Source organism: Heterodontus francisci, chromosome 20 (assembly GCF_036365525.1).
Source record: "Heterodontus francisci isolate sHetFra1 chromosome 20, sHetFra1.hap1, whole genome shotgun sequence".
Taxonomy (NCBI): domain Eukaryota; kingdom Metazoa; phylum Chordata; class Chondrichthyes; order Heterodontiformes; family Heterodontidae; genus Heterodontus; species Heterodontus francisci.
In genome coordinates, this window is record NC_090390.1 from 64,200,970 (window position 1) to 64,222,882 (window position 21,913).

Sequence of the window (21,913 nt, forward strand, 5' to 3'; positions counted from 1 at the left end):
GTGGTGGAAGCAGGTACGATAGCGACGTTTAAGAGGCATCTTGACAAATACATGAATAGGATGGGAATAGAGGGATACGGTCCCCGGAAGGTTTTAGTTTAGGCAGGCATCAAGATCGGTGCAGGCTTAGAGGGCCGAATGGCCTGTTCCTGTGCTGTACTGTTCTTTGTTGAAATCAATTAGATGCAAGTATTTTCATCAAAGTATAACCAAGCCAATTTCTGCTCAATAAAGAACTCTACCCAATGTACACTCCAGATGATGTCACTATCACCTTAAGGGAGTCGTTTTTATGTTGGCATCAAAAGTGTTATTACACCCACTATAGGCACAAAATCAGCTTCTTTTATTGGCTTAAAAATCTTGGCATTTTCTAAATGCTTTTGTATTGGTACAAGAAACTTACAGTCAGCCACTTTGAATGCAAAATCTGGGTTAGATTAATGTTTTTAAAATACATTTATAGCCTCAGCAAATGTCTTGCTGTGATAGTTACAGAACAATGCACCAATTATATTTTTCTTATTTTTGGTGGCAAACTTGAAACAGAATAACTGTCCCTAATGGAACAAGGGTCTGTTAACACATCCTCAGCATTTCTTGTAATAATAATCAGTTTTGAAAAGATATTGCAGCAATGGTGCTTGCTTTGTCAGTGTGAACCTTCTCCTTCAATGTACAGATGGGAAAAATTGTCGCTCTGGCATTACGATGTTCCAGAAATCACATCATACAGTAATTTCTGTATTAAAATGGCAGCTCTTGGACAGATACGAATTAATAACGTGAATGCAGATGGTTCCTTTTATTTACTGACCCAGATGAAATTTTGATCAAGATAAATCAAGTTACTTAAACTTAATCCCATTTCAGCATAATTAAAATAGCATAGCTATGAAGATGTATTGTACCATACGATCCGTCAACCAACAACACAGTCAAGAAAGATTCTGAGGAAGTTTTTTTTATAAAGTAGGAGCGAGGTAGAAAATGGTTGAAGGCTATGCCATTGGTTGTGGTGCATAAGGGAGTATAGTGAAGGAGAAGATTACATCATTCGGCTGGAGTAATGCAATGGAGGAACTTGAAGTTGAGATAGTGGAGTTTAAGTGCTAACAAGTTAGTTGATATGAGTTCTCACAGGCAGCCCTGATCTTGTCTTCAAGGGATCCAACATACACAGGAGTCACTGCATAGTGATCAGGAGCAGCAGTCTGGTTTATTTTTTTTCTCTTTTATCTGGACAGCTGAGATTAATTGTAGTGCTTTCTTCACCGTCCTTCCTGAGACCAGTTTATACACAGAGGGGAATAGGGTTTGGAATCCTCCTGGTCTGTATGGCTCGCTGCCAAATTGGACAATGCAACTGAGCTATCAAAGGAGCTTGGACACAAATTTAATAGCAATTCATCATTTCCAATATGCTCAGATTCAAAGTAAGAATAATACAATTATTATAAGCCTGAATAATAAGATACAAACTGATGGATGGGTGAACTGAGTCATCATCCTTCATTTCATGCTTCACCAATAATCCAATAATGTAAAATTACACTCTAGATAATGTGCATTGTTGCAGATCTTTCTTTCCTAGAAGATACTGGCTCTCTGTGGTTTGCTGACTTTTGTTACTCCAGAGCAAGCCACCCATCTACATTCCTTGCCTTGGATGTTGCTCGCTACAAACAGCCCCAAACAAGGAACAAAACAAAAGAGGGAGACCACCTTCAAAAAGTACATCTAATCTTTCATACTTCCTTTCCAATGAACATTATGAAATCCAGTTAAGTTCACAGAAATGGTTGAAGAGGCTGTAGTGTTACTTTTCTAAATATTTTTCCTCAAGGCAATTTTAAAAAAGTGAAAATAATTATGTCATTAAAACTTTTTCTAAAGCCTCTTTGATGGCATATCATAAATTTAGTGCATAATGTTAAACAGGACATATAGCATTATTCAAACTTTGTCATGTAGCAAATTACATTCAAGTTATACAATTTAGCTCCAGTAACATTTATTTGGCAGGGTACAACTGCAATGTTAGCAATTTTGGAACCAATGGTCCCAAATAAATGCAAAATCTCACTAAAATATTTGTTTACTGCACTGAATGCCTTGTTAAAAATCTTGAAATATATGGTGGAAATGTTCTCCTGTTGTTTAAGAGCAGTAACACTAGAGGCAGGTGCTAAAAAAAGTGTCAGAATTCAGGGAAAAGCTGAAACTTCCTGTGCTTTCTTTTTTGCCCCACTTAATTTCTTGTTTACTGTTCTGTCAAAAAGGTGGTGAAATTAGTAATTGGAAGAACCTACGGCTGGATTTTCCATACTAGGGCAAGAAAAAGAAGTCGGGACTGTTGCAGGTCCCAAATTCACCCCCGGGAGAAACAATCTCTCATTGGGATGGGCAGTGGGTGGGCTCTCAAAGCTGGAGGGCCAACCAGTAGTCTTCCAGCGTGAGAGAAGCAGCAGCCTGCAATGGATGGTAAGTAACTGAGAGGGCGCTTCATCATGGAGGTGGTCTCAAATCAACTTCTTTAAAGCTTTAATTAAAAGATGGTTCTTGCAGCCAGACCACCGCTGTGGGGTATGGAGCCCCTCTACAGGGCAGCTTCTCGCTGCACCTATACCCAGGCAGGGAGGGAGGGCCTCTGCTAGATTTTGTGATCAGTGTGCAAGACTCTGCATCAGTACATAAGAACTAGGAGCAGGAGTGGGCAATTCAGCCCCTCGAGCCTGCTCCGCCATTCAATACGGTCATGGCTGATCTCATCTCGGCCTCAACTCCACTTTCCTGCCCATTCTCCAGAACTCTTCAACCTTTTACTAGTTAAAAATCGGTCTATCGCCTCCTTAAATTTACTCAATGTTCCGGCATCCACCGCACTCTGAGGTAATGAATTCCACAGACTCACGACCCTGACAGAAGTAATTTCTCCTCATCTCTTTTAAATCTGCTACCTTTTATCCTAAAACTATGACCTCTCGTTCTAGATTGCCCCACCAGAGGAAACATCTTCTCTACATCTACTTTGTCAATCCCCTCAATCATCTTATATACCTCAATTAGATCTCCTCTCATTCTTCTAAACTCTGGAGAGTAAAGGCCTAAACGGCTCAATCTCTCTTCATAAGACAAACCCCTCATCTCTCGAATCAATCTAGTGAACCTCCTCTGAACTGCCTCCGATGCAACTACATCCCTCCTCAAGTAAGGGGACCAAAACTGTATGCAGTACTCCAGGTGTGGTCTCACGAATGCCTTGTACAGTTGCAGCAACACTTCCCTACTTTTATACTCTATTCATTTAGCAATAAATGCCAAAATTCCATTTGCCTTCCTTATTACCTGCTGCACCTGCATACTAGTTTTCTGTGATTCATGCACGAGGACACCCAGATCCCGCTGCACTGAAGCACTCTGAAGTTTCTCTCTATTTAGATAATAATCTGCCTTTCTATTCTTCTGACCAAAATGAATAACCTCACACTTATCCACATTAAATTCCATCTGCCAAATTTTGGCCCATTCACCTAACCTATCCATATCCATTTGTAAATTTCTTATTTCTTTATTGCAACTTAATATCCCACCTATTTTAGTGTCATCTGCAAATTTGGCTATAGTACCTTCTATCCCTGCATCCAAATCATTAATATAGATTGTAACTAGTTGGGGTCCCAAGGACTGAACCCTGTGGCACCCCACTAGTTACATCTTGCCAACCAGAAAAGTAGTGGATCCTCTGGCTATTCACCGTATAATGATATGGATCTACAGAGAAATGGACTTTACAACAAAATCAAGATATACAAATGCTGTCCTTAATTTTCTAAAATTGTCCAGTTGCTGCAGCTGAATTAACTTTCTTGGTTGTTCTAAATAATTAATTAAGGGGCTGTTAAAATCACTTGAGGTATGAAATGAGCTCTTGATACAGGTGACTGGTGGCCAGGGTTTGCCTGGAAATTGGACATAATAGGCTGAATTTTCAGGGCCCCCTGAAGATGGGAATAAAAGAGGGGTGGGCCCGAAAACACTGGTGCCAAGCGGTGGTATCAATTCCAAGGCACCGATCCCGGCACCAGCAATAATCGCCAGGCAGTGGGAGGGCTTGAAGTGGGAGGTACAAAATTTAAAGGCGCGCATGGGTTTCAGAAGCTGTCAGTTTCTGAGCAGCTGAGGGTATGCCAGTATGCAGTGGAGAGCCAGTCATGGCTTCCCCAGGACATCACCCCAGCTCCACAAGAGGGCCAGTGGGGCACAGGAGGACTGGTCACTTGGTAAGGGTTGCCCTTGCCATTGCACAGGTTGCTGGGAGAGTGGGCACTCAGTGCCTAGGCTTTGAACGGGGTCAATACCCCTCCGGCATTGTGTGGGCAGAAGATGGTTGCAAGGCTGCCAAGGAGAATTGGGCAGCCACCTGCCCAGAAGGAAGGCTCCAGCCAGCACTGGGGGCATGACTATCAGATTTTGGGCCCAGTGGTGATGAGGGGCAATGCTTTTTGCAGGAAGGGCAAAACCCCAGACATCAGGAGGGCACAGGAGAGGAAAGAAGGCCAGGAAGGTAATGGAGGCCGAAACCTCAACACAGATGCTGCTGCTGATGACAGAACTACCTAGAGGTGACCAAGAACCAGAGCCACAGGAGACTGCCACTCTCCAGGCAGATGGTCACAGACATCTGTGCCCTTACCTCCGAAGACCTTGCACCACACAGCACTGGTTGCCATACCCTGTGGCCATCAAAGTCACTGTGGCCTAAACTTCACTTCTGGTTCCTTCCAAGCATCAGCTGCGGACCTCAATGGCATCTCAAAAATGGCAGCACAGCATTGCATCTCGCTGGTCACTGATGCCCCCTTTCCCAGAGCTGGACAGTACATTCATTTAATGTCAGACACAGCCTCTCAGGGATAGAGGGCATTGGGCTTCACCTCCATCACAGGAATCTCCCAGGTACAGGGCATCATCGACTGCACCCATATGGCCCTCAAGATCCATGAACAGGAAGGGCTTCCAATTCCTCAATGTCCAAATGGTCTGTGACCACAACAAGAGCTTCCACCATGTGTGCACTTGCTTTCCTGGCAGCTGCCATAACTTCTTCACCCTCTGGCAAACCAGGCTGCCTCATATCATCGCTCCAACCCCCAAAGTGTGTGGATGGATCCTAGGGGACAAGGGAAATCCCTTGAAGAGGCTACTGACCCCCTCTACAGGAGCCCCAGACAGAGGCAGAGGCAATACAACTAACGCCACCTGCTCAGCAGGACAACCACTAAGTAGGCCATCGGGTTCGTGAAGATGCAATTCTGATGCCTGGACCGGTCAGGGTGGTGCCTCCAATACCCTCCTGCAAGGATCTCGGACATTGTGGTCTGCTGCGCTCTCCATAATGTGACCCTCCAGAGAGGTGTGGACCTTGAGGATGATGAGGCCCTGTAAGGAGACATGTCATTGGGAGAGCAGCAGGAGGTAAAAGAGGAGGAGGAATTGGAGGTGGAGGGAGATGATGCTGAACAGAGAGGTGCCTCTGCTGCATGATGAGGTGGCCTCCCCTGCCGCCCTCTGGCAAGAGGACCTCCCTCCTCTCCCTCGCCGCTTATAGCGTTAGATCCAGGTTGTCATCAATGAAGCAAGAGTCTGCACTGCCCTGGGGACCAGACCACCAGTTCCCCTGGGACATCTCGCCCTCTGGTGCAATGGAAGGCTTTGGCACAAAGTGCAGATCGCTCCCTCAGAACAAACAGAAGCCTCAGTGATGGCTGAAGCGAGTCCCACACTTCATCCGACTCCCCTCCATTTCCGTCCTACAGGCAACCTGTCTCCATATCAATTAAGCACTGACCCCTGTGAAAATCTAAACTTTAATCAGTTTCCCACCAGACCCGGCTCCTGTTTCCCATGTCTGTGGCCAAAATTCAGCCAATTATTATTTCTACTTGTTCTTGTTAAAACGAATAAAACACAAGATTATCACTCCGATTTCCAAAAACAGGAAACATCCCTTATGGTAATAATGTTGAGAATTATCAATATGGCCACACCAAATCCATGCTGAATTAAGTGCATGAGAGGATGAATCTTACCGGCCTATTGACGTCATGGGTCGCGGCACAGGGGCAGGTAAAATTCTGCGGAAAGAGGCCTGCCTTGACCCTCGACGTCGAGAAGGGCCCACCGCGTATTACCAGCAAGGGGTGGGGGGGTGGGGTGGTCCTTGGTGTAGCACCCACCCCCCCCACCGCCTGGCAGCGGACCCTTCATCAACATATGCAAATTAACACTAAAGAGCGGCAAATAAACTTACCAATTTTACAGCCGCCGTTTGTACTCTGCGCGCCTTTGGAACTCTGTACGGAGTTCCAAGGTGAGACCCTAAAGGTGAGGGGGAAAGGAATAAAATTTTCAGGGTGGGAGAGGTGGAGCAGCAGGGAAAACAATTTTGATTGGATGTGGGGATGATGGGAAGCGGTCGAACGGCCGAGTTCAAAGTGCGCTTAAAATTCAGCCCGAGATCCAAGAAATAAACTATTTCCAACCCTCCAAAATCCTGAAACGTTAACTCTGCTTCTCTCTGCACAGATGCTGCCAGATCTGCTGAGTATTTCCAGCATTTCTTGTTTTTATTCCTCCAAAATATGCATCAGCTCTGCAAAAATGCTAGACCAGCCAATGAGAGTGCTAGATTTTCTGCAGGTGACAAAGTGGCTTTTGAATCTTGATCAATTCTAAATTCTGTTATTGCGGCTCCATTTTGTTCTGGGTTGTGTTTCACTGCAGTGAAATGATTGCTGAGCAGTACAGACTGTGCTGCAAATGACGAGCCACACCTTTAAGCTAAATTGGCTGCCAACATGCCACCTGTGTCAAAGCCCACTTTGCAGCCAGGCTCCATTGTGGGTTAGTGGTCTGTGCTTGTTTTTCAAGATGATTTAGTGTTTGTGTTCACTTCCTTGGCAGTCATAGTGGACGGCATCTGTGTCCAATTCATTAGCGGTCTAACATGTGGTGCACACCTTCAGTTCCTGTGAGAGTTTTCTGGTGGGTATGGATCAAAGTCCTGGAGGTGCTCCTGGCACATTTAAATTCCAAATTCTATATTAAGATTTCGGATCCTCCAGATCAAAATACTTATCTTTGGGATTTACCCTAGATTAAGCTTCTAAAGTGTTTAACAATAAAGTAGAAATTTTAGTTTGCTTTGCAATACAAAATCACAGGTCAAATAGAGGTCGAGCAACTTTACTGGAAGCCTTCGTCAACTCAGGAAAACTTTGGACTGCCGCTGTAACTGTGAGTGAAGAACGACAATGCATAACATCGTATTGGCTACTGAGAAGCCTACTTCAGCAATCTGTAACTGGGATCGAAAGTTGGTGCCAGAGAGTACTATACATAAACATTAATCTTTGAACAACGGTCAATTCTTTTCAGACTGGAGACAGAATTCTTATGAAGTTACTTTCATTACCATACTTCGTGACCTCTCACTGTCTTGTAATTGCTAGTCGGTGACATTTTGTGTTGTGGAAGTAACAAATAACTGACATACTTGCAAGTTTTTAAATGATAAATTTGAACCCCTGTTCTGAGTAAAAGAGTATTTGTTTTTAATTTGGTGTTCATAGCTTGGACTAAAATACTTGGAAATTAATTTCAGCCAAAGCAATGCTGAGCATCTGGCACCAGGAAAAGTATATGAACCATTCTGTCTAGTTCCAACCTTTTTTACCATAATTATAGGTTTTACTGACTCACTGCCTGGGCGTGAAATGTCTCGCGGCAGCAGTGTATGTCAGGATGTTGGATTTGAAGGTCAGTGAGCCCTGGAGGATTTTCTGGTCATTAAAATAAGATGGAAAATCCTGCTGGGTCTGCAGCCCTTCCCACCAGAATTCCTGATGTACATCCTGGGTGGGTGATGCTCCACGCCAACAACGAATTGATAAAACATACCCTTAGAAATACATTTTCCATTTTGCAATGAAGTGGGTGGCTTAAATTGGAAGAATGAGATCAGGTTTGGGGTATTAGTAGTGGGTGCGATTTTTCACTTTGGGTGCAGGCAGATAGGTGACAGCAGTGCCGCGATCACCTTTTATCCCTTTAAAGGAAAATTGGGCAGGGTGTAGAACGGGCAGCAGGCGCACAATGGCCAGTTTTTGCCTGTGCCCAAACTGAAAATTACTCTACCCCTTCACCATAACCCCAGCAGGAGTCTGAAATTATTGTGCAACGGGGCTCCTTGATCTGTTGCATTTCTCACTCATATCATTGTATTCATAAACCATTCAGATGCTTTTTATCCCGGAAAGAAAGAATAACTGTTTAAGAGATAGGAGCAGGAATAGACCATACGGCCCCTTGAGCCTACTCCATGCAATACGATCATGGGTAATCTTCTGCCTCAACTCTGCTTTCCCGCCTGCTCCCCATATCCCTTGATTCCCTGAGATCAAAAGTCTGGAATGCTCCACATCATTACTAGTATGTAGGCAAACATTGACTACTTGTGCAAGCAAAAAAAAAAGACTTCGTTGTTGTTTTGATTAATAGTAAGATACATTTTTAATGCCTTCATCTTTCTGAAATTGTCTCATCACCCCCCTATGTAAGACAAAAATTGTAATGCAGCTCCCACGTGAAAATGTTGGGCACCTCTGCTTCAAGCCTTTAACTTTGTGTTTCAAAATAACCTGGCAGCAAAAGTAATTTGCATTAGCATTACATACTATTTTGCTTGCTAGCTATCTAACAGAGTTGTGCTGCTCTCCATTGATACTTGTATGCATAGCTACTTAATTTATTTGGAGAAATGGTGTTTTAAATTGGACTATGTTTTGATGACATTAGATTAGATTCATACTTTATTTATAGATTAATCACCCCCATGTCCGTGGCTGAGTCAATAATTCTGTCAAATGTCTGTGGTGCAACATGTTGCTGCCTATCCCTGCAGTTCAACATTGATTAAGGTTTATGAACAGATAGCTTTATCTTGTATTTACTAACTATTGTCTATGGATCAGCAGCATCCTGTTTTTGCCAATATCACTCAGCCCTATTACACAGTACTCTTGTATTGAGAGGTGAAAACAGGCAAGAAAATCCACTAAGTTCCCCATGAATACAAGTTCTGGAAGAATGTGATCCAAAATGGATAGCAGCGCCATTGCAACATTTATATAGAAATAAAAGTCCAGCAACTTTCAACATGTTACTGAGCTTGTGTCCCAAGTGAAAGTAATGCATGCCAGAGCATATAGGTTATTTTAAAACACAAGGTTAAAGGCTTGGAGCAGGGGTGTCCAACTGTTTCGCATTGCCAGGGGGCAGGGGGGCTATGTTACAATTTTTGTAATATGTGGGAAAAGTGAGACAATTTCAGAAGATAAAGGCATTAAAAATTTCTTACTATCAAAACAACAAATGTGCATTTTAAATAAGACTAAATTTGACTTAGTTGCTCGTCACTATGTTGGACACATGTAGTGAGATACCTGGCAATTTCTTTTGCTTGCACAAGTAGTCGATGTCTGCCTACACACTTGTTGTGCCTTGTTTGGGGAACTAAGTATTTTTAAAAATTATTTCTTGGGATGTGGGTGTTGCTGCCAAGGCAAGCATTTGTTGCCCATCCCTAATCGCCTTTGACCTAAGTGGCTTGCTAGGCCATTTCAGAGGCCAGTTAAGAGTCAACCACATTGCTGTGGGTCTGAAGTCACATGTAGACTATACCGGGTAAGGATGGCAGATTGCCTTCCTTAAAACCAAACCAAATGAGTTTTTATGACAATGATGGTGCCATGAAACTATTACAGATTTTAATTAATTGAATTTAAATTCCACCAGCTGCCCAGAGGTGGGATTTGAACCTATGGCCCAGGGCATTAACCCAGGCGTCTGGCCAGTGACATTACCCTACGCCACCATCTCCTCCCATCCCCACCCCAGGAAGCTGTTGCAAAGGTTTTTTTTTTAACAAAAGCTCACCTTCTAGAGTGCCTTTGCCAATTTGATTTGTCCATGTGCAGATTAAAGTCCAACTATTATTGCATTGCTTTTGTTACAAGCTCCACTTGCATCTTGCTTAATGTTCTGTGCAATGGTATAACTACTGTTTGCAGGGTAGGGGGGCTATAAACTACTCCCTCCAGCATTTTCTGACCCTTGCTATTCCTAATCTCCACCCCTACTGATTCCACTTGCTGATCTTGAGCTAAGCTCCTTCCTTACTACTGTCTTTATGGCATCCTTTACTCTCCGGGCTACTCCTTCAGCTTTTCCACTCGGCCTGATTTTTTGAATGTTGTGCACCCCAGAATACTTATTTCCCAACCTTGGTCACCTTGCAACCATGTCTCTGTAATGGCAATTATATCAAACCCATTTTTAAAATCTCAAATATAGCACAAATAATGTAGGAAAGGATTAGGTCTATATTTGTTCTTGTCCTCCTCAAGCCTGGGTGATTTGTCAAGTAAAACTGGAGAGTTTGCCGATTGAAATGGCCAAAATAAAACATTAGTTTCCAGGCACTTTAAGATCAAACAACTCCTGAGTGTTTGATGTGTAAATTCACTTGCCAGCTCTTGTTCATTATACAGCATTTACACCCAATGACTGATGAGGGTAATAGAGTTAATGGAATAAAGCTTGTTATGTTAAAGGGTTTGTTAACATTTCTTGAACTGATTCTCTCATTGTATTGCTAAACATTATTGCAAGTCCAAGTTCCATACCGGTCACCAGCATCAAACAGGCCCATCTGAGTTTCCAGGCAATCCAAACATACTTCAACCCCGAAATCAGAACAGAACTGCAATCACACCAACATGGCAAACCTTTCGATTTCCAATGAAAAACTGTCTGTAGGCCTTGGTAACAATGAAAATTAGTGCCAAATCAGGGTTGATTTCTGTGCAGTAAGCACATGCTTGGTAGGAACTGGGTTGAGACTCCCCAATCTCATTTCACATAGTATCCATACAGCCAGCTGGCAAAAGAGACTTTCAACCCATCAGTCTGGGCTGGATCCCAGCAGGGAAAGGTCAATACCTAACCCACTACAGTGTCAAGTTCCCAAAAAGATTTCCTTCTACAGTAACAATGCTCAGACTACTAAAAATCAGCAAATCTTCAGTTTTATCAGTGAATTTGGATCCTCAAAATGTGGAGCTCTGTCAAAGCTGAAAAAAAAAGTAGCTCTCTGGATGAGTTAGTTGCTATCCTTGTCATTCAAAGTTAATTTAGATAGGATTGATTTTCTGTTCATGTTCTTGCAGTTTTCTTGTCCGTGCGCAATGAGAGTTTCAAATCAATGAATACTCCTGCATTTAGTGAGCAGGAAGAAAGAGGGGGAACTGCAAATGTGTACAAATCATTTTTTTGTTTGTTCATGGGATGTGGGTGTCGCTGGCTAGGCCAACATTTATTGTCCATCCCTAATTGCCCTCAAGGTGGTGGTGGTGAGCTGTCTTCAACCGCTGCAGTCCACGTGGGCTAGGTACACCCATAGTTAGGAAGTGAGCCTGAGGATTTTGACCCAGTAACAGTGAAGGAATGGAAATATATTTCCAAGTCAGGATGGTGTGTGGCTTGGAGGGGAACTTGTAGGTGGTGCTGCTCCCATGCATCTGCTGCCCTTGTCCTTCTAGGTGGGAGAGATCGGGGGTTTGGAAGCTGCTGTCTAAGGAGCCTTGGTGTGGCTGCAGTGCATCTTGTAGATAGCAGACACTGCTGCCACTATGCGCCAATGGTGGTTTGTGGATGGTGTCGAGCTTCTTGTGTTGTTGGAGCTGCACTCAGCCAGGCAAGTGGAAAGTATTCCATCACACTCCTGACGTGTGCCTTGTAGATGGTGGACAGGCTTTGGAGAGTCAGGTGGTGAGTTACTCGCTGCAGGATTCCTAGCTTCTGACCCACTCTTGTAGCTAATGATATTTATATAGCTACTCCAGTTCAGTTTCTGGTCAATGGTAATCCCCAGGATATTAATAGTGGGGGATTCAACAATCATAATGCCATTGAATGTCAAGGGGAGATGGTTAGATTCTCCTGGAGATGGTCATTGCCTGGCACTTGTGTGGTGCAAATGTTACTTGCCACATATCATCCCAAGCCTGGATATTGTTCAGGACTTGCTGCATTTCTACACGGACCTCTTCAGTATCTGAGGAGTCATGAACGGTGCTGGACATTGTGCAGTGAGCATCCCCACTTCTGACCTTACGATGAAAGGAAGGTCATTGATGAAGCAGCTAAAGATGATCGGGCCTAGGACACTAACCTGAGGAACTCTTGCAGTGATGTCCTGGGACTGAGATGATTGACCAACAACCATCTTCCTTTTGTGCTAGGTATGATGCCGACCAGCAGAGAGTTGTCCCCAATTCCCTTTGACTTCAGTTTTGCTAGGGCTCCTTGATGCCATACTTGGTCAAATGCTGCCTTGATGTCAAGGGCAGTCACTCACCTTGAGTTCAGCTCTTTTGTCCATTATTGAACTAAGGCTGTAATGAAGTCAGGAGCTGAGTGGCCCCAGCAGAATGCAACTGAGCAGGTTATTGCTAAGCAAGTGCTGCTTGATAGCACTGTCACTGACACCTTCCACCACTTTACTGATTGAGAGTCGACTGATGGGTGGTAATTGGTGGCGTTGGACTTGTCCCGTTTTTTGTGTGGACACGTCTGGGCAATTTTCCACATTGCCGGGTAGATGCCAGTGTTGTAGCTGTACTGGAACAGCTTGGCTACGGGTACAGCAAGTTCTGGAGCACAGGTCTTCAGTACTATTACTGGAATGTTGTCAGGGCCCATAGCCTTTGCAGTATCCAGTGCCTTCAGTTGTTTCTTGATATCACGTGGAGTGAATTGAATTGGCTGAAGTTTGGCATGTGTGATGCTGGGGACTTCAGGAAGAGGCTGAGATGGATCATCCACTTGGCACTTCTGGCTGCTGAAGATTGTTGCAAATGCTTCAGCCTTATCTTTTGCACTGATGTGCTGCACTCTCCCATCATTGAGGATGGGGGATATTTGTGGAGCCACCTCCTCCTGTTAGTTGTTTAACTGTCTACCACCATTCATGACTGGATGCGGCAGGACTGCAGAACTTAGATCTGATCCATCAAATCTCTGTAGCAAGATAAAGAATTATCTGATATTAAAGGGTACTTCACAAATGGAATTGGAAAGTTGAACTATTGAAATGATGAAACTATAATGACAAGTTTCCAGCTGCACTGAACAAATCCTCAAGTGTTACAGGTGCAAGTTCATTTGCCAACTGTTGTTGGTTATATGGCAGTTACACCCAGTGTCAGATGAGGGTAATACAATTTAGTGTTTAAGGAAATGGAGTTAAAGCTCCTGTTTATAGAAAAGAAGTTTATGAGCATCTTCTGTACTAATTATATCATATTGGTGAACATTATTTCAAGTCTAAAATGCAAATTAGCAATAACTGCCAAGGCAAAAAGGGGCTTTTTATTCCTTGCCAAATAACATCCACAGAAAAGGCATTGAACAATGAGATTACTATGAAGCTTAATGTGCAAAATTAGTGATTGCAAGCATCATTGCTACACATTCACTGGAAACAGCTGTAATAAAATTACAATCTTGAATATGCACCTTTATACCCCTGAGATTCTCATTATTTATAAAACTTTAGCACTTAATCAGCAAGCTATGTAACTTTAAAAAAAACAAAAGCAGTATTTTCCAATATTTGGAAAAACACCACTTGTTTTTGAAACAATTCATTTTTTTTATAGTTTCCACTGCAGTTAAGGAGAAGTTCAGATTTCTTGGGTGCACATGGCTGCCTCATGAATGGAAGCAGTGTTGATAGAACGATCAAGGCAGCCTACTCAGATCTGGCGATGGTCACAGTTAAGTTCTCTTTCTCTTCTTACTAAGACACATCTTTTGTTCACTTGCCCTCTCAAGACCCTGAAAATTCCTACATTTTCTATAAACAGAAGAGAAAAGAGGATTTGAACTGCAGTTTACATCGCTGAAGCTAATTTCTCCAATACGCAATTTTATCCAGTTCTTAAGTGACTACATCTAACTATTGAGAGTGACAATAGTCATACTGTGTCCAGATATGGATTGTGCAGCTAATTGTATTTATTACTTTTTTGCCCTATTTATTCTCCAATGCTCATTTAATCTGCACACATCATTCCTCAGTTAGAGTGGATGACACACACTCCAAGACAGATTTTATTAATATGTTCCACTGATAAAAACACAAGCTTGTTACATGATGACTCATCTCAGCCTGGTTCATTTTACCCATGCTTACCTCAAAAATAAATAAGACAGTCAACTTCACAAGGGCATCAATACCAACACCCTGCCTGAGAACATCGGAGAACCACCATTGGTGTTGGTCGATTCATACTTCAGATGTTGCTGAGAATTAAAATAATTACAAGAGCCTGATGTTGAATATTTTCATCAAATGTGGTCACCTTTAATTTGGTGACGCTGTGCTCTAGATAAGGTTTAGAACTTAAAATTAAAGCTGTAGGTCCTGTAACCTCCAGGGATACAGACCAAGTGCTGGAAAATGGGATTAGGCTGGGTGGATCGTTTATCAGTGGGTGCAGACATGGGCAGAGTGGTCTTCTGTGCTGTAAATTTTTCTACACTTTCTAATTATTCTAAATATCTGAAGAGGAGGAATGTGCAGAGAGGGCAAGGAGCAGCTGTACATGAATTTCTCCTTAAGAAGGCCAGCATGGACATGAGAGGCAATCTAAAATAGAGACAGACAAGACTCTGAAAGGGATTGACAGGGTAGAAGCTAAGAGATTGTTTCGACAGGTTGGGGAATCTAGAATGCAGGGGCATAGTAACAGGATAAGGGGCCAATCATTCAGGACCGAGATGAGGAGAAATTACTACAAAGGGTTGTGAATCTTTGGAATTCTCTACCCCAGAGGGTTGTGGATGTTCCATCATTGAAGACAGTTAAGGGTGGGATGGATAGATCTTTGGTCTCACAGGGAATCAAGGGATACGGGGAGTGGACAGCAAAGTGGAATTGTAGCCCAAGATCAGCCATGATTGCATTGAATGGCGCTGCAGGCTCGATGGGCCATTTGGTCTACTTCTGCTCCTATTTCTTGTGTTCTTGTATGATGGCCAAATGGCCTTTTGTGCTGCAACAATTCCATGATTGTATGTTCTTTTCCCCCTCAGATCTGGATCTGCATCCACCTCAAGTAAATGAGATGAATGTCATCTGTTACAGGTCCTAATTAAGATGAAACTTGGCAGTTCCCAGTTGAGGGGACTGTGGCTACAACAGGTCAGCAGCTGGATATTCTGTGGCGAGTGACTTATCTCCAAAGCCTGTCCACCATCTACAAGGCTCAAGCCAGGAGTGAGATAGAATGTTCTCCACTTGCCTTGATGAGTGCACCTCCAACACTCAAGGAGCTCGACACCATCAGGAGAAAACAGTCTATGTGATTGGCACCCATCAGCACACAGTAGCAGCAGTTGTATCATAGCATAAAATATTATCTTGTTCAAGTGAAATTGATGCAGGACCTATGTACTGGAACTCAAATGGAGGGAAATCATCAACATATTCATTATATCAGACCAGATCATTTGGCTAAGTACAACAGCCTTTTGAAATGTGGTACGTGTGAAAATGAACCAGCTGAAGAAACAGTCAAAGCCATTATCTATATCAGTTGACCCATTACAGACAGCATGAAAGGAAAGCAGTTGTTGTCTGAAATGAACATGTTACCTGAAAGGCTTAATTTTCAATAGCTGTTCATTGTTGTTTCATTTAGCTGAACTGTTTACTTTGTTGCCTTGGCAGGAGACATGGCAACATGTATAAAAGATCTTCAACTTAAAGACTAAGGATGGCTAATTCAGATCTGATACAACACTCCAGAGGCACTGTGCTCGGAAGAGCTGACCTTGCACAATAATTTGAGGTCAGCACACTTAAATATCCTTAAGGAGTTTAGTGCACGATGCTTTGAAAATGTCATTGGGCTCATGAGCCAGAATGTCAAGTCCCAGTAGTTGGCTGCCCTTGTCATACTGCTGTTAGAGAAACTTCCAAGCCTGCTTGTGAAGAAGAGACTGAGACCAGGATGCTTTGATGGAGTTTGTTTATTGTTTGCCACAGAGCTTACTTCTGTACTCTTACCACCACATACAGCCAGTGCAGGCTGGCTCTTTATATATACACACACTTGAAGATTAAGAACATAAGAACTAGGTGCAGGAGTAGGCAATTCAGCCCGTTGAGCCTACTCCACCATTCAATATGATCATGGCTGATCTTATTTCAGCCTCAACTCCACTTTCCTGCCAGTTCTCCATAACCCTTCAACCCATTACTAAAATCAGAAATCTATCTCCTTAAATTTACTCTATGTCCCAGCATCCACTGCACTCTGGGGTAGTGAATTCCACAGACTCACGACCCTTGAGAGAAGTAATTTCTCCTCATCTCTTTTCATTCTGTTACCCTTTATCCTAAAACTATGACCTTTCGTTATAGATTGCCCCACCAGAGGAAACATCCTCTCTACGTCTACTTTGTCAATCCCCTCAATCAGATCTCCTCTCATTCTTCTAAACTCTACAGAGTAAAGGCCTAAACGGCTCAATCTCTCTTCATAAGAGAAACCCCTCATCTCTGGAATCAATCTAGTGAACCTCCTCTGAACTGCCTCCAATGCAACGACATCCCTCAAGTAAAGGGCCCAAAACTGTACACAATACTCCAGGTGCAGGCTCACTAATGCCTTGTACAGCTGCAGCAACATTTCCCTACTTTTATACTCTATTCCTTTAAACAATAAATGGCAAAATTCCATTTGCCTTCCTTATTACCTGCATACTAGTTTAATACAATCAACTAATTGACAGCCAACACCTGTTCACCCTATTATCTTGAATTACCAGGTATTATCCATTAACAGAGCTTCAGACAACAAATTCCCCCTTTTTTCTTTAATACATAAAAATAAAAAAACTAAATGATAAATAATGTAAGATACAGAAAAATTTACCTTGTACTTTCAACAGCACCAGCCAATAATGGGCCTTATATTCCCCTTTTAAAAAAAAATTTGTTTAAAGAAAAAGCAATCGTATAAAAAAATGTTCATGTGTTATGATAAGTTAGGAAAACAAGACGGCCCTCTTAGAGGACATCCAACAATTTTTTCGAACAAGCACCTCTCCATGAAACTATCCAACAACTGATGACTTGCGTTAACCCATTGTATTTTGGAAATTTCTTTACTTTCCAACATTTCTGTTATACTCTAGATCAATCCTCAACCTCATTTCTGCGACACCTTTTGTCAAATGGACATTGTCCCAGAGAGAATGGTTATCTATGTAGCATTCTACAAGAAAACATTTCTCGGATTGCCCCTTATGCAAGAGTTCCTTTAAAATACTTGATAAATACATACCCATATCTATCGCTTCTATCAGCAGCTAAGGTGCTTTTAACCTTGCTCTTTCTTTTCTTCAATTCCCAGGCTAACGGACAACATTTATCATTTCTTCCCACCAAAAATATAATGAACCCTGAAGCACTCGTATAACAATCAGGAAGATTAGCGTGTGAGGCGTCACTAAAAATGACTAGTTTCATCTCTTCTGGGTCACCCCATGCTGGATACTTAAGTGTATATTTATCAAAACTCAATCTCTTCCATGTCTTATTTGCTTTCAGCACTTCCCCCAACAGTAGCATGTTTCAGCATGGTACTCAATTCTAATACATTATAGCAAGCATCCGGCCTAGTTTGTGTGCACAACCAGTTTAACTGCCTGATTAAGCTCCTTAACTGGCCTACTGCTTCCTTGGTTGCAGAGTCTTCCTTTTGTGAGGATCTTGCCCGATTTATTGGGATCCTATTAACATTCTGTAGGTAAGACTGTTGATTTAGGGTTACTCCCAACTTAGTCTGCCTAATATTCAACTAATATTTAAAAGCCCCAGAAGCCAGACTTCCAATTTTAAATGCCTGCAGAACTTTACCACAAATTTCTCAAATCCTCCCAACAGAAAATCGTCCACATGCATCAAGAAAATGCCTGCTAGTTTTTCTTCATAGTACCAATAAAACATTGCTGGATCCACTTTTAGTTGAATACAACCAGCTTTTAGTAGGACGGACCTAACTGAAAAATACCACACCCTGGCTGTATCATTTAGCCCATAAACACACTTGTTTAACTTACATAATTTCCCTTCTATATCTCCAGCTTCTTTTGGTGGTTTTAAAAATACTTCCCTTTGAAATTTCTCCTTGTAAAAATGCTACTTTGATGTCAATGGACTTGCATTCCCATGAGTGTGTTGCTGAAAGGGCTCAGAAAATCCTCAAACTTGTTTTTCCTGTTGGAGAGTCCACTCTAACCTCCTGGATGCCTAGTCATTCCTCAAATCCCTGAGCGACAAGTCTGGACTTAGCTTTATACATACCATTAGGAAGTACTTTGTCTGTACAGATCCATCTATGGGACTATGCTGGTTGTCCTCTGTCTGGCACCGCCATGTAAAGGCCAGCTTGGGTCTGCAAATGAAACCCAACTTGAGCCTGACAGAACCACATCAGACCAGAGTCCTTTCATTGTTTCCTTTGCCCGACCTGACCATCTTCTGTTTTTCACTTTTTGCTTATTTGCACAAGCTTAAAAAAAACTAAACAACCTTTCAAGTCCAAAAAGTACTTGATATTGGAACCACATACCAGAGGTGGTGATAGAGTGTGTCCAACCAGGCCAGAGCCCAAATGCCAGACCCAGAAGAGCGACCCGACCCCAACACGTCGTCGGGTCCCATTGGGTTTGGGTTGGGTAGCCATGATCTACCTCCGTGTATATGCCAAACTCTCCAAATGTCAAGCTTTTTTGCTTGGCATCCTTTATCAATTTACCATCTAACTGGTTGGTAGCCACTGCAGCTTCTCTATCACATGGGCTCCGACTTCTTGTGGCACCCCTCGCCTGCTCTCTGGTCCTTGCCCTTGTGAAACCACGTCTCCTACAAGAGTTCCTATCCCTTTTTGACTACTACAACCAGCCTTCTTTTCACAAGTTCATGACCTTTTCCTTGGACTATGATCATCTTCAGGCTCACTGTCTGAACTTATACTACGTTTTCTGGCCTTCCACATTTTCACTTCCTTCTGCCAATCTATAGGTCTGATATCCTGTCCCTTTCTTGCTCAATGTTTGTATTTTCCTGTGGCCTTTCCCACCCTTCCTATAAATGGTGGCTTCCCTCCGTTCACTAGTCTCTTCTGGCATATATGTCATTCTAGTCCTAACATTCAGTAGTTGACCTTCGGGATAAATGGCCTTACCTGGATCTTCATCACTTGGTCCATTCTCAGTCAACCCATTATCTGCCACAATCTGTTGCTCGCAAAGGTCCGACATATGTGCATGCGAAGTACATGGTGCATCAGTGTCCATCATTTGTTCAGATTCTGTCAATGTATAATCAGTGCCAATAAGCCGCAAGTAATGTACTCTAACGGTTTGGTTACCATGTTGCAAAATCACCGTTTTGCCATCAGTGCCTCCAAGGTTTCCTGGACCTCTCCATTCTTGCTGCCCTTCTCTTTTGTAAGACACCATATCCCCACTATCAAAATTCTTTTCTGATGGCTTGATCGATACCTCAAAGCTGATTTTTTCTGAAATTCCACCTTAATAAATACTCTTTTCCCTGCATGCATGGCATTCAAATGTTCTGCAAAAATCGAACTTATAGTAGTCCCCTCTAAAGCCAGGGGATGACCCCACATTACCAAAGGTATTTTCAGATTCCTGCCATAAATTCATTGATATGGGCTGTAGCCCCCAACCATTTGAAGCATGTTTTTCACATGTACAGCCCACACCAGAGCAGTAGTCAATTTACAATTTGGCTGGTTGGCTAAAATTTTTCAGAGCATTTTGTCAATCACAGCAGGATTTCTTTCATAAATCCCATTACTAAAAAGGATTTTCTGCTGCTGTGTGCATTGCAACAATATTCATATTTTCACATACTCCTGAAATCATTGGCAAATTCTCCATTGTCAGTTAGAAACCTAGCTGGTGCTCCCAGTCCTGTACCTATCCACCTTTCCACCTTTCCATTATCTTGTCCACCATTACCTTTTTGTCTTTACTATAAATTACCATCAGACTGAATCTAGTCACTACGTCTACAAAGTGTAGGGTAGCACAGTGGTTAGCACCGCAGCCTCACAGCTCCAGCGACCCGGGTTCAATTCTGGGTACTGCCTGTGTGGAGTTTGCAAGTTCTCCCTGTGTCTGCATGGGTTTTCTCCGGGTGCTCCGGTTTCCTCCCACAGCCAAAAGACTTGCAGGTTGGTAGGTAAATTGGCCATTATAAATTGTCCCTAGTATAGGTAGGTGGTAGGGAAATATAGGGACAGGTGGGGATGTGGTAGGAATATGGGATTAGTGTAGGATTAATATAAATGGGTGGTTGATGGTCGGCACAGACTCGGTGGGCCGAAGGGCCTGTTTCAGTGCTGTATCTCTAAACTAAACTAAAAATGTTTTCCCCATACCTTCAAGTCCATCACGACTGTTTCATTAAAGTCCCTTGTTAATGGGAGACTCACTATGCATCACAATGGCATCCTCCTGTATTTTGTTAGAGATCACATTTTTCACTGATATCTTCAATAAGTTTAGTGTAGTCATCATCTATTACCCCCGCAGCTTTTAACAGACTCCTCAACCTATGACAAGATGGATGTGCAAACTATTGCTGTAGTTTTGAAATAATTTTCCTTTTCTCCTTTAAATCCCTACCCCAGATGCCATTAATACTTCTTTAACATCATGCTTAGAGATGTTAGGTCTCGCTAAAGGAATACAATAATATCCCAACTGTGTAAACCGCAAAGCTACAAATTTCCCAAAGACAATCGCCTTATGGTCCATATCCAATCTCATCAGAGCCTTTCATAGACAGTTTACTTAACAGCAAAGGTATATCACTGGATATTACATCCATACTAAGAAAATGGTTTACCCCTGCTATTTTACATGGAATTACCACTCTTTAGTGATTTCAACATGTTGTCATCCCCAAACTTGAAACAGGTAGAATGGTCATATTCTTTGACCTTATTTCATTCTTCCTTACTTAAAGAATCCATGCAACACCTTAGCCAGTCCACTCCACATATTACAGACATACACCCACTGTCTAGTACTGCACAATTGAATGCATCTGTGACTAGGACACTTATTACCAGACTGAAGCTTCTCATGACCATTGCAATTCCTTCGAATTGATCAATAACGTCACCCTCACCTTCCACATCACGTGTCATCTCAAAAACCCAGTTATTCCTTTTTAGACAATGCAACACATGGTGATACTTTGAGCCACATCAGAAACACCTGTTGACCACCCCTTAGTTATCCTCCTGCCATAATTACCCAACTCCTGCCATCTGTTATCGCTGTCAAAAGGGTCTCGATCCTTATTTGTTTTGTGCATTTCTCCTTTCATAGAGAGAGATCTGGGCCCCATACTTGAACAGCTTTGAAATGCTGCTAGCATTGTACTCTCCACCTTCGATGTCACTACTAAAGAGCCCATCTGCACCATGAAAGCAGCCAGAAAGGAATGTTTTCCCCAAAATTTTAGGGCATCAGACATCTGACCAAAAAGCATCTCTTTCTTTGAACCTAACTCAAGTTAATACCAAGAGCCTATCCATAGTCAATAGCCTAGCACAATCCAACAATTTGAAGGCAAGTACTGATCTAGGAATTTCCAAGCAGAATCACTGCAATCTTGCATATATAGTCAGTTAAACTCCATAATATATTCTTCTGTGGAAGAAACATCCATTTT

General features: G+C 42.5%; 1 protein-coding gene across 2 annotated transcripts in view; it reads right to left on the reverse strand.

Annotated features, from left to right (window-relative positions):
• Positions 1–21,913, reverse strand: part of afap1l2 (actin filament associated protein 1-like 2) — a 248,996-nt gene that overhangs the window by 136,118 nt on the left and 90,965 nt on the right. Inside the window, exon 2 of one of the 2 annotated variants that reach the window (XM_068052952.1) lies at positions 19,386–19,511. The exons of the other annotated variant lie outside the window; for it this stretch is intronic. Coding sequence (XP_067909053.1) covers positions 19,386–19,511 — 126 coding nt within the window. The remainder of the gene's footprint in view (positions 1–19,385; positions 19,512–21,913) is intronic. 2 annotated transcript variants of the gene reach the window in all.